This window comes from Tiliqua scincoides, chromosome 10, assembly GCF_035046505.1.
Source record: "Tiliqua scincoides isolate rTilSci1 chromosome 10, rTilSci1.hap2, whole genome shotgun sequence".
NCBI classification, from domain to species: Eukaryota; Metazoa; Chordata; class Lepidosauria; order Squamata; family Scincidae; genus Tiliqua; species Tiliqua scincoides.
In genome coordinates this window covers 1,421,454-1,434,482 of record NC_089830.1, presented here as the reverse complement: position 1 = coordinate 1,434,482, position 13,029 = coordinate 1,421,454, and the positions used below count along the sequence as shown (strand labels likewise).

General features: G+C 48.9%; 1 protein-coding gene across 1 annotated transcript in view; it reads right to left on the bottom strand.

Annotated features, from left to right (window-relative positions):
• Window positions 1–3,426: 3,426 nt before the first annotated feature.
• The window catches only part of COL16A1 (collagen type XVI alpha 1 chain), a 29,663-nt gene continuing 20,060 nt past the window's right edge, over window positions 3,427–13,029 (bottom strand). Inside the window, exons 15-23 of the mRNA XM_066638715.1 lie at window positions 12,345–12,395; window positions 11,618–11,707; window positions 11,320–11,355; window positions 10,032–10,076; window positions 9,752–9,940; window positions 8,456–8,522; window positions 7,049–7,225; window positions 6,640–6,717; window positions 3,427–3,942 (exon numbers count right to left, since the gene is read on the bottom strand). Of these exons, the coding sequence (XP_066494812.1) occupies window positions 3,740–3,942; window positions 6,640–6,717; window positions 7,049–7,225; window positions 8,456–8,522; window positions 9,752–9,940; window positions 10,032–10,076; window positions 11,320–11,355; window positions 11,618–11,707; window positions 12,345–12,395 (936 nt within the window). The 3' untranslated portion in view covers window positions 3,427–3,739. The remainder of the gene's footprint in view (window positions 3,943–6,639; window positions 6,718–7,048; window positions 7,226–8,455; window positions 8,523–9,751; window positions 9,941–10,031; window positions 10,077–11,319; window positions 11,356–11,617; window positions 11,708–12,344; window positions 12,396–13,029) is intronic.

The window sequence follows — 13,029 nt, the reverse complement described above, 5'->3', positions numbered from 1 at the left end:
ATGCATGCCCCATTGGCACTGGAAAATTGGATAGGATTGGGCCCTCAGGTAGCACAAAAGATAACAAGAGACCTGCATCCTGTTGCCATTCCCCCACACCTGGCATTCTGAAGTAGTCTACTTCTAAAATCAGGATGGCTTGTAACCTGTGCTGGACTTTTCCTCCAGAAATCTGTCTAATCCCCCTTTAAAGGCATCCAGGCCAGATGCCATCACATCCTGTGGCAAGATGTTCGGAGAAGAACGGATTAATTACCTGTTGGGTAAAGAAATATTTTATTTTGTCTGTTCTAACTCTCCTGACCCTCAGTTTTAGGGGATGCCCCCTGGTTCTGGTGTTGAGGGAGAGAGAAATTGGCCCTTGCCAATATATGAGGCTGCCACCTGCAATGGACCATACTGGGGCAAAGTAGTTTTTTTTATAGATTCTGTTCAAACTAACACTGTCCTGAGTTTTGTCCGGAAGGTAGAAAGGCAAAAACAAGTGTAGATTCTGGAGGATTTGGGTCCCAGACCATCTCGGGGAGTACCATGCAACGTGTGATTGCAGTAGTCAAGCTGTGAAGCAAATGCAGAAGGCATGAGCTTCGTTTAGGGAAGAAGTCAGCTCAGTTTCATGTTAGCAGAGTATTTCCCATTCAGCTACGGCTGGCAAATGTGTGTGTGTGTCTCTCTCTCTTTTTAATTAAAGAGAAAAGAGACTGCAGTTTAGACAAGAAGTGTTTAATTTGCTTGCTGCATTTTAGCTCATTCAGGGAAGGGGAGTGAAAAATGCCTTCCCTTGCCGTGATAAAGAGATGTCAAGCCAAAGCACACTGACTTTGTGGCTGTGTTTTCACTATCGGAGCCAAGATTTCATAATTGCAGCCATTACTTCTAATCACAACCCTTGTTTCCCGAATGAAAGGAGCAAGGCTGTCGAACACAAGAGTGGTTGTCGGTCCATGCTGCAGTGTCCGTTTGTTAAAGGGGCGTTGCTCACAGAATGGTCTTAATGTGTTCTGTGATCCGGTGGCCCCAAACAGGGTGTTGGAGTCAATCGGCTGTCGAAATGAAAGCGAGCCAAATACTGCTTAGGAAACAAGGCAGAGTTTATTTAAATAATTAGGATGGCTAACCACTGGGGAAAGTTGCCTAGGCGGGGGACAGGCCTTTATCTTCCCTCTGCGAGGTCCAAAACACAAACAGATCACTGAGGGAGCTCCAGGTCCCATTAACCTGGGGAGCTTCAGGCAGGGGAGATACCACATGGGGGGCACTGTGGGAACACAGAGTTTTCCCTGGAATGGACCTGGCCCTGGTTCAGCTGTAGAGCAACTACAGCAAGCCAGACTCTATAATGAAAATAGAGGGTCAATGACTATATTTTTGTATAGACAACTTCTGCCCATGTGCATGCACCCAGGGCCTCCTGCAGAAATGGGGGGTCCATTGATTAGCTGGTGGGAAGGGGGAGGAGTGAGGATTGGCATGAGCTCTGCCCCCCTCCTTTCTGGCCAACTGCAGTCTGTGACGGGGAGGTCTCCCCAGGAGATGGCAGAGACTGTGCTCCTCCAAATAGTTTTCCTCCTTACAGGAGGACCTTGGAAGGGGAGATGTTACCCACCCACCTGGTTAGCTGGGGACAGGGGTGGGTGAGAGTAAAGGGAAGCCAAAGACAGAGAGAGAAGCTGGATGGGGGAGCTCACTGCTGGACCCATGTTGGGTCATAGCACAGAGCCTGGTGCAACCAGTCAGGGCTGACAGGGCTGGAGTCTTGAGAGTCCATTGGGAATCTCTTGCAACCCAGCCAGTTTCAATTTCCAGAGGAAGGTCATTTGAGGTCTATATGAATATCCTTCTAGGAAAGAGGACCTGAGCATGCCAATTCTTTCACAAGGGAGAGTTTTGAATGGCAAAGAAAGTTGGAGCACATGAGAGGTCTCCTTCCCCCTCCACCCTGAATATTTTGGATGACTCCTCAAAGAGCCCCCATTTCTAAGGCTCAGAAGAGCTAGCGCCCAGAAGGAGGTTGGAAAGGGCTTCTTTTTTTTTGGAATGAAAAATATATTTGATGAAAACGAACAACTGACATTCCAACAACATTCAACAAAGGTCACTGATTCCAATAAAATAGAAGGTTCATTCCTCCTTCACCCCATATTTCACATGTCACATTTTAAACATCAGAAACGGAAGGAAATAGAATGTGGAACAACTGAAAGAAAAATGTAATTACATCACAATATATGAGATGATTCCCCCCCCCCAAAACCTACATAAAATTGATTTTCTCCTTCTTTTGATAGCATCACATTTTTTTTAGCTGCGGAAGACAGAATCTCTAAGGCATTCCCCCCCTCCCAATTCTTCAAAACTTCTAAACATCTTTGCAACTACTATTACAAACTGTCAATTAACAATGTTATGTGTTGAGGAGGGCATCCTGAATGGGGAGGAATATAGTTGCTGAAAGCTTGAAAATGATATTTTAAGTTTCATTTTAGAACACTTTCCTTCAAATCTATCCCCATCGAAAATGGCCCGTTCTGGCTGCAGATTGCCTGGGGGTGTCTGTTTGTGCCTGCTCATCTCTATCTCTCTCCCTTCTCCCACACCTTGAACTGAAAAGGAAGAGGGGAGGGAGCAGAAGAGATAGTGTGCTAGAGTGTCAGACACTCTAGCCCAGCCATTTTCAATCTTTTTCATCTCACGGCACACTGAGAAGGCACTAAAATTGTCAAGGCACACCATCAGGTTTTTGACAATTGACAAGGCACACCATGCTGCCAGTGGGGCTCCTATTGGCCTTCCTAATAAAGGACTCTTCCTCCAAATTCCTGTGGCACACCTGTGAAAATCTCACGGCTCACCAATGTGCCACAGCGCAGTGAATGAAAATGGCTGCTCTAGCCCCTCACACTCTTTTCCTCCATGCTCCCTCTTCTGTTCTATCTCCTCTTCTTTTTTGAAGAGTAGGACAAGGAGAAACAGAAGCAGCAGAGGGGTGGCTGGCATGCCATCGGGCAAACGAGGTGGCGGCATTTGGCGTGGGAGGTGTTCACAAGCCCTGTTTCCCCTGATTTCCAGCTTCAGCCAGTAGAAATGTCAATGGGCACAGTTCACAAGGAAGTTATCCCTTGTAAGTCCCAAACACACAAACGACAGGAGCTGTGCAAAAGCACTGCCAACACTTGTGCAATATCTGGAACTCCCTGGTGGTCTATGCCCATAGTGCTGGAGCAAGAGTCACTAACTCCTAACAGTCGGGAGAGTCATGGAACCAGATTAGACTTTTGCACAGCTATAGGAAGGATGGAAACAGATTGAAATGTATTTTGACCACAGGTGACAGTACCAGTTGCATTCCCTTTATAAAATCTCTCTCTCTCTCTCTCTCTCTCTCTCTCTCACTCACACACACACACACACACACACACACACACACACACAAACACACACACACAAGTTTTTGTTTACTTTTTAAAAAAATGCCATCTTGAGAGGTTGAACCCCACTGGAGAAAAAAAAAACCACAAACACACATATATATAGTCAAAATATTAACAGCAATGCAAAAACAATCATTCACGGCCAGTCGCGAAGACCAGCTCTTTGGCTATTCCCAATTGAGAGCCCAATCCTAGGCATGTCTACTCAGAAGTAAGTCCCTTTTGTGTCAGCGGGGCTTACTCCCAGGAAAGTGTGGATAGGATTGGGCTGAGAGTCTTTTGTGGAAAACGGCGATCTGTGTGGTTCTTCAGCCGAGAGGCCCTTTCATGTTTTTGGGTTGGTACATGGGCTGCTCGAGGGGCATCATGCCAAAGCAATCTGAAGGGTTGCAGTGACCGGCCTTGCCAGGAGGTCCAGTCAGTCCAGGAGGTCCTGGGACACCAGGGATGCCCTGCTGGCCTACAGGCCCTGGAAGACCAATTTTGCCGTACCCGGGTGGTCCTTGGAGTCCTGCAGAGAAGTAACAAGGAGAGGAAGCACATTTTACCAGGTTCAAAATCCCACAGGGCTTGTGTGTGTTCTTTTGGACCCCCCATTTCCTGGCATGTAGGAATTCTCAGCCTCTGGTGAGGATAGAGCATTGGAGACTAGCTCTATGGGAGATTAGCTAAACATACTCTATGTTTAAATGCTCCTCGCTTTCCTGAGAGGTATAAACCTTGGTGCCAGGATCATTCACAATGTCAAATTCCAACTTTCTAACTAAACAGTGTTGTTATACATGTCTAAAAATACACATGTGGAGCAAGAGAACAGAGTCAGGCCTTCAGACCATGTCAGCCCGTGAAGCCACATCACCTCCAGAAACATTCACTATTCACCTTGACCTCTGGCTGCAGAAACTCTACAGGTATATCTGAGTGTGAAAAGGTACTTAGAATCATTTTATTGATCTGATTTTTATACTGTGGACAGCAAAGAGATGGATCTTGTTCTCTGAATTTTTTTCCCCTGGATTTTTAAGGTCACACCACTTTGAACACCAGGGGTACAAAGTTAACTGTTTTGGGTTTCTGACCAATGGGATCTAGCCAGGTATAGATAGGAGTGTGCTGTGAACCATCTTTTGTGCAACTGCAAAGTTCAAAAGTAAGTCAAAGCAATATTCTCTGATAGCTAAAATGCAAGTCAAGTTCCCAAGCTGCAGAAATGCAACACTTTTTTCAGGTATATGGAATTTCAGGTATATGAAACACCTGGAATTTTTTTTCTGGTGGCATAAGTCTCTTGTCGGAGATCGTTGAGCCAAGGTACACAAAGTCACAAAGGACACAAAGGTACACAAAGGACACAAAGGACACAAAGGACACAAAGCTTGCGTCCTGAGTACACTTCTGTACTGCAGCGAGTCATGGACTCTTCGCTCACAACAGGAGAGGAAATTGAGCGCTTTCCACATGCGCTGCCTCCGACGCATCCTCGGCATCACCTGGCAGGACAAAGTTCCAAACAACACAGTCCTGGAACGAGCTGGAATCCCTAGCATGTATTCACTGCTGAAACAGAGACGCCTGCGTTGGCTTGGTCATGTCGTGAGAATGGATGATGGCCGGATCCCAAAGGATCTCCTCTATGGAGAACTCGTGCAAGGAAAGCGCCCTACAGGTAGACCACAGCTGCGATACAAGGACATCTGCAAGAGGGATCTGAAGGCCTTAGGGATGGACCTCAACAAGTGGGAAACCCTGGCCTCTGAGCGGCCCGCTTGGAGGCAGGCTGTGCAGCATGGCCTTTCCCAGTTTGAAGAGACACTTTGCCAACAGTCTGAGGCTAAGAGGCAAAGAAGGAAGGCCCATAGCCAGGGAGACAGACCAGGGACAGACTGCACTTGCTCCCGGTGTGGAAGGGATTGTCACTCCCGGATTGGCCTTTTCAGCCACACTAGACGCTGTGCCAGAACTACCTTTCAGAGCGCGATACCATAGTCTTTCGAGACTGAAGGTTGCCAATACAAAAGTCTCTTAGCTGAGATTCCCTGACAAGTGTTCCACAAAACAAAACAAAAACTAAAAACAAACAAACAAACAAACAAACAAACAAACAAAGAAACAAACAAAAACAACCCTGGAAGATTTACAGCTAGTTCTATACTGGGGCCTTAATAGGTTAAGGAGGTGTATTTTACCATAAGAAAAAAGAGAGAGAGGAGGATGCACAATGATTATTGCTGCATGTTTTACCCCAAGGGTAAGACCCACAGGTCAAATGCGGCCCCTGGAAACTATCCACCCCCCTGTTACAATTGGGCTCTCCCAGCTTGACAATTGCACTCTCTCATATCTTGAAAAATAGGAACAAAATTTGCACATTTTCCACTTCTGTCATTTGCAGCTAATGACTTTCTAGGTGAGAACAAAGTGCATCATTTGCTTAATGACGTCACTTCCTGCTTAATTATGTCACTTCCAGCCCTCAGCGGGCATCATGAATGCTAATTTCGGCCCTCTGTATGAAATGAGTTTGACATCCCTGTTTTATGCCACGTGCTGCAGAACAAAGATGTACCTGTGAGATACAGGAAGCTGGACTAGATGGGCCTGTGGCCTGATCCAGTGGGGCTGTTCTTATGTTCTTATGGGTCAAAAGAGACATGACAGTGGTTGCCTTGCCAGGATTATTGCATTCCTAAGCATCTCTGCATGCATTTCAGTTATCTCTGTGACTAAATATTAATTTAATTGACTGCATTACATCTGTATGGACCCTTATGGGCAGCAGAGCTCCTGCTACCTTTACCATTCTGAAATCACAATCAGGATCTTTGATAAGAAGCAAATGTCTGCTGCATGTCTCAGTCATGGAGAGTGGGCAGCCCAGTCCTGCGCTGCTTGCCTGCCCTGTGGCACAAGGGCACCAAAATGGCCACTGCTGTACCCTGCGGACCAGGAGAAGCAGTCTGAGGTCTTCTTAGGGTAAGGGAACATCAGCTCCCTTACCCTGTGTAGCGCCTACTCAGGTCTACTGTGTAGGTTCCGCTCAGATTGGCATCAGTGAAATTGCTGTTGCCGGGAAAGTATTTGGGTCCCCGGCACTGCCCTGGTGGATGATTGGGCCCTAACTCTGGTCCAGAAATACACAGAAAAGCCATACACCAAAACCATTTCAAAGGAATGTTTGTAAATGTGCATAGAGAGAAGGGACCATTACCTGCAGGGCCTGGGGGTCCAATTTCTCCCATAATTCCAATCCCTTTGTCTCCTTTTTCACCCTTGGGACCGGGCTCACCTGGACCGAGAGAAACAGAATGGTAACTAAAATATGACCGATGCCTACAACAGTGGTTCCCAAACTTGGCGGGTCATAACCCACCAGCCAGGGAAGCACTTGCCCTTGCCCCTTTAAGGGGTGGGGGGAAGGCAGCAACGTGATCCCCAGGATGATGTGGAGCGCTCCCCAGACCCCCCAAATCCCCCAGGACTGCAGTGCTATCTACAGGTAGGTGAAAACCCAAATCCTTGGGCTGCCAGTGTAATGGGCAAAACTCAACTGTTTGCCACCTGGGGGTAAGAGACCCACTGAGCTTGCTTCTTCCAGGAGCACAAAGGCAAGCACTCACCTCTCATTCCTGGAACTCCTTGCCTCCCTTCTCTCCCAATCTGTCCTGGCATTCCTGGGGAGCCAGGAGGCCCAGGCCGCCCAGTTGCTCCATCTTTACCAGGGGGTCCTGGTCTTCCTGGCTGGGCAGCCACTTCTACAGGGAACTGTAGCCGGGAGGTGTAATACGCCATCCGCTCTGCAGGGGGAGACAAAGAGACCATGGTGTTGGCTTTGCTGTTGTAATGATGGCCGCTGGCTACCTGGGCAGACACGCTTTCCTGGTGGAAGTGGGAAAGGCATCTGTCCTCTAACAGTGGCCTTGTATTTAGTTGCTAGCTAGAAATGGATTTAGTTGCTTGCTCACAGCTAGGAGAACAACGGCACAGGCTTCTGTTCTAGAACATGCACTGTTCAGAACTTCAGCCTTTTAAAGGCACAGCCTAGGAGTCCATTTGAGTGGCTTTGGATCCGTGAATCAATTGTGGGTCTGTACCCAAACAGGACTGGCCCAGGACGTCTTGGCACCGGAGATGGCGCGTCAAATGCTGCCCCCTCTAACCAGGCACCCTGCTCTGATGTTCTTCTCTAGCCCACTAGTGCTTCTTTTGTTCCATTCCCTTCTTCCTTTCCAAATCCAGTAAGTGGGGAGGAGGAGGAGAGGAAGGGGAGTGTGGCAGGGCCTTCTCCTGCACATGCCTTTTGAACTGGGAGCTACACTAGAACATGACACTGACTGAGACCCCAGACTGAGGAATTGTGGGGTGCTGTGTGGCTCCACCCATCTATCCACCTCCACCGCTGCTGCTCCTCCCACTCTCTGAATATTGGAAAGAAGAGGGAACAGAGGGAAAGAGGAAATATTAAAAGGACAGTCTAGGCCACTGCTCTTCTAGCCTCCACTCTTCTATCCTCCACTCTTTCCAAGTCCGGTGAGCAGAAGGAGGCATGGGAGAGATGGTTGCCAGCACACTGCCAAGGTAAAGGGGAGGTTCAGCATTTGGCGTGTCATCTCAGGCTCCAAGAGGTCTTCATCAGATCCTGGACCCGGGCAGACTTTCCTCTTGGGTTTCACCCCAGCTGGGCCTGACATGTCTGCTTGCTGCTGTCCATGGTGCCCCGAAAGCACTGCTTGAAGCAGCTGCCACATCTTGCATCCTGGACAGATCACCCACCTCCCTCCCCAGAAGGAAGAAGCATCCATGGCCTGCTCTATGGAAAGCAGTGGAGCCAAAAGACACCTTGGGGTAAAGTACAGTGACCTGTCATAAGGAATCCCTTTGAAACATGGTCAGGAGACTTCACCAGGATAGGTTCCCCCTCTGGCTCCTTCAGCTTCTCACTTTCTGACTGTCAAGTTGCTAATTCACTTGCACTATTCGGATTCGCAGGCCAGTCCCCCCCCCCAATTCCCCACACCGTTACCAACCATCAAACATTTTGTTCAGCTCTTGTCTGATGAACCTCCGGATCTCGTCATAATTGATTGCATCTGCCTAACAAAGTGGAGAGAAAGCAGAAGTTAGCCACACCCTGCTATGCCAGGAGAATTTCTGCCTGCACCTTATGCTTAAACTTTTCCAGAGGACTTGGGCCAGCCTAGAGCCTCATCTCCCTCTGTCGCAGGGACCCTCTTCCGCACCCCCCACAGCAATTTTGTACTTCTGATTCCCACCCCCAGTTGTATTTGCATCTTGCCTTTGAATCCAAAGGGCTCAGAGCAGTATTTTAACCCCTCAAGAATCCTGATGTGTGTGCCAGGTTGAGAGGAAGACATCTGTCCATGCATCAATGAAACTAACATTCAGGAACTAGATCGTCGGTTAGGCAGACTGACAGCCCAATCCTATCCACACTTCCCTGGAAGTAAGCCCCATTGGCTTCAAGGGGACTTACTTCTGAGTAGACATGCAAAGGATTGGGCAGTGAGACGGCTCCCTAAGGCAGTAAATTGGTGGGAGACACCTGTCTCCGTCCTCTTGGCTCCACTGCTCTGTCTCATCTCACACTCTCAGTTCAAAATGGAACTGGGGAACAGGGCAGAAGAGGAGGAGTGGTTGGAGCCCTTCCTCTGCTCTCCTCCACACACCTTCTGCTCCATTCCCCTCTTCCTTTTAGAGTCTAGAGTAGTGATTTTCAACCTTTCTTGGCACGCTGACAAGGTACTAAAATTGTCAAGGCACACCATTCGTTTTTTTGGCAATTGTCAAGGCACACCATGCTGTTGGGGGAGGGCTCACATCCCCCAATGGCCCTACTAATAAATGACCCTCCCCCATACTCCCGCAGCACACCTGCAGACCATTTGCAACACACCAGTTGAGCCACAGCACAGTGGTTGAAAATGGCTGGTCCAGGGAATGCGAGAGTAGCAGCGGAGGTAGTATCTACTGTGCCGCCAGGAAAGGAGGAGAGGCATTTGGCAGGGCAAGGCAGGAGGTGGGGCATGGCTGAGAGGTCTTGGGCAGGCCCTGTGAACTTTGCTTACAAGCTATATGAAGGTCTTTCCTCCTCTAGATTCCCATATTTACGTACACACAGACCAGAACATGACTGTTGGTATCTATTTCTGCATTGTGCTGATGCTTGGTCTGTGTGAATCTCAGTGGCCCAATAGTTAAACTACTGACCATATCAAGCTGTTGTAACTTGCCTGGAAATCTTACCTTCCTCCCCCTTTTCCACTGTACCCCTCTAGTATCCACTGTACCTTCTTCATTCTTACCATCGACCCAGGCAGTCCTGGGTTCCCAGGACTCCCCGAAGGACCGGGGGCGCCTGGTTGTCCTCTCTCTCCAGCAGGGCCACGCGGTCCAATGGGGCCCATTGAGCCGCTCTTCCCCGGGCCCCCTGGCATCCCAGCCCTGCCTTTCTCTCCGGGGTGCCCTCTCTCCCCTATGGCTCCAGGTTCACCCTAAAAGAAATGAACACGGGGACAAGTTAATGAGGCACCCTTGATGCTGGGTGGGAGGCTGATATTGGAAGCTGAGCCACGTCCGCCTTACCTTCTGTCCAGATGGTCCCGGAGCGCCTTGTTTTCCAGACGGACCCTAGAAGAAGCAAGGGGAAGTGGTGACTAGTGGTTGTCCTGCTTTGTTGGCTGTGATTGCCTGTCATTCTTCAATGCCATAGTAAACATCGGTGCTGTTGAAACACCCGATAAGTTGTTCCATCGCTGAACTGCACTTAGTATTAACAAGTTTTGTGTTAATCCAAAATTGACTGTCCTGGAACTCAGGTCAATAAGATTTAGGCCAAATCCTATCCAATTTTCCAGCACTGGTGCAGCCGTGACAACAGTATATGCACGGCATCCTGCATTAAGCAGGCAGTCATGGAGGCATCCCCAAGGTAAGGGAATGTTTGTTCCCTTTCCTTGGGGCTGCATTGCGGCTGCACCAGCATTGGAAAGTTGGATAGGATTGGGCCCTTAAGTCCTGCTGTCCGTGGCTGTAGAGAACAAATCACAGCCCTCTTCTATGCAACAACCATTCGGGTTTCTGAAGAATGTGATTCTGTCCCCCAGGCTGCAGATTCCACAGCAGTTTCTTTCTTTCTTTGTTTCTTTGTTTCTGTCTGTCTGTCTAATCATACCAACAAACATGTTTCTTTGGTGGGCAGCTGCAGCCAGCGCTAGCCAAATCATCTTGGGGCAACCTCTTGGACACCCCCTTGCAGCCTGCAACCCAGGGCCACCCCCTTCATATGTAATTGCATGGAAGGGACAGTCCTTTATATCAAGTCTCTCCTGTGGGGGGCAATCTGGTAAACCCTGGGTGACCAGATGTCATAACCGCAAAAGAAGACAGGCACCCTAAAATGTAGGCCATCCAAGAAAAATGCAGGGCATGACAAAATAGAAGCCCAAAACACTGGTATATTGATTTCATGTGGTTAATTTAAACACTATATTACTTATTCTTAAATTTAAAACTATATTATATATAATTTGTACATATAATTTATCAATTGCAAGAAGGCCCTGCACTGCCTTCAGGGGCCCGCTCACAGGGAAAAGGAGGACATTTAATTTATTTTCCAGGACACGGCTAAAAAAGAGGACATGTCCTGGAGAAAGAGGAAATTGCTCACCCTGGGTAAACTTGGGGAGGGGCCAAATGTCATTACTCCCGGCATTGTTCCACAGACATCTCCAGCTAAATTGCCCTCAGCAGCCCTCAGGAGATGGAGAATCAAAGGGAGGGGGAATCATGCAGACCTTTTAGGGCACATCTCAGGACAAAAAAAGGGACTAGTTCAAGAAGAAGGCAGCACAAAAACAGATTGCTCTACCTCTTTTCCTGCTTGTCCATCCGAGCCTGGCTCACCCTGGGAGTCAGGAAAGAAAGAAATGTCATCACTTGTAACATCCATCCCAGAAACGAAGCTTTGCAATGAGCTCATGTTCCTCCCATTTACCCTGCATAAATTAGGTGGAGAGACAGCCCTACCCACTGGGCTCTCATGTTTCCTGCATCTCCCAGTCCAAAGCCAACCCTGTAATCTGGGTACCACCACACAGGCCCTTCTACAAAATTATTATGGCCGCACTGTTGCTCTAGAACGAGATTCTGAGGCACACCACACTTACCGGCGGGCCCGGATGACCCGGTGGGCCTGGTTGACCAGGAATTCCGCTGATGCCTCTTTCTCCTTGAGTCCCCCGCTCGCCTTTCAGTCCCTAGGGAATCAAAGGATTAGGAGTCAGATATAACCCCACTGCTAGTGGCGGGAGATAAGCTGGGGAGGGGCTGGAAAGAGGGATGCACAACAGTCCCAGCGTTCGACTTGAAACTGAGCTGAACCTTTGCAAATGTTTGCTAAGTTGAAGCCTTTGTGATTCTTCAGCTCAATTTGTTGAACGTGCCCACCCAAGTCGGAACTTGGCAAGCACAGTCTGCGCACAAAGGTTTCAGTGGGGGGGGGGGGGAGAGCTTTAGTGGAGGGGTCAATCTGCTTGCAGAGGTTCACACTTTCGCACACACGTTTGGGTACACCTTGATTCTCTTTGGAAACATTCAAGCAGGTAAGTTCAGTACTCTGAGCTCAACTGTTGAAGGCTGGCAACATCTCTAACTCGCTCTTTCTCAAACTGTGGATCGGGACCCGCTAGGTGGGTCGTGAGCCAATTTCAGGTGAGTCCCCATTCATTTCAATGTCTATTTTATTTTTAATATATGAGACTTGATGGTTGATTCAAGGCAAGGGCTGATTCTTCTCCTTTCGCTGCTGATTGGCAGAACGTGTTGGGTTCTAAATGCGAGCATTTACCTTGCAGCAAGTGACAGAGAACCAACATGAGCAGTAGCCCTACTCACCATTCCAGCAAGTCCAGCTGGGCCTGGCTGGCCGGGGCTTCCGGGAGGCCCCTAAACAGGCAGAAAAACACAAAATTTAATAAGGGGAAAAAAGCAGAGGCACAAGATGATGTGGCAGTTTCCCGCCATCTCCGCTGGGGTTGGTGACAGGACTTACTAGGTGGCCAGCAAATGCTGTGAAATCGGCTGGCCCACCTGCCCTTGTCCCCATACAGCTCCAAATCAAGTCATTTCCAGGGTCAGGGATGTGCGTGCACAGAGGAAGGTACAGTGCAGGTGTGGGGGTTAATGCAATGATACGGATGTGACACCCCGCCCCAGGTACCCGCCCTCACAACTACGCTAGTGAATTAGACATGAAACTGGGGGCAGGCACAAGTGAGAACAGGCCTGAGTTGAGGTATTAACCGGGTGGGCTTTTGTCTTGCCAGCCTCCACCTGCCACTGATCTTTTCTCAAGCAGGAATTGGTTATAGCCGAGGCAGACGCAGTCAGTGTCCATGGCTCTGTGGCTTCCCTCATGCCAGAGCTAGGAACAGATCCATATCGACACAGAGACAGAATCAGGGGCAGGGGCAGGAGGTCTGGTCTAGAGGGTTGAGCCTCCATTTGCCTGAAGATAACATCTGAAGGTCGCCAGTTCGAGGTCACCGGCACCGTGCGACCTTGAAGCAGCTGACAAGCT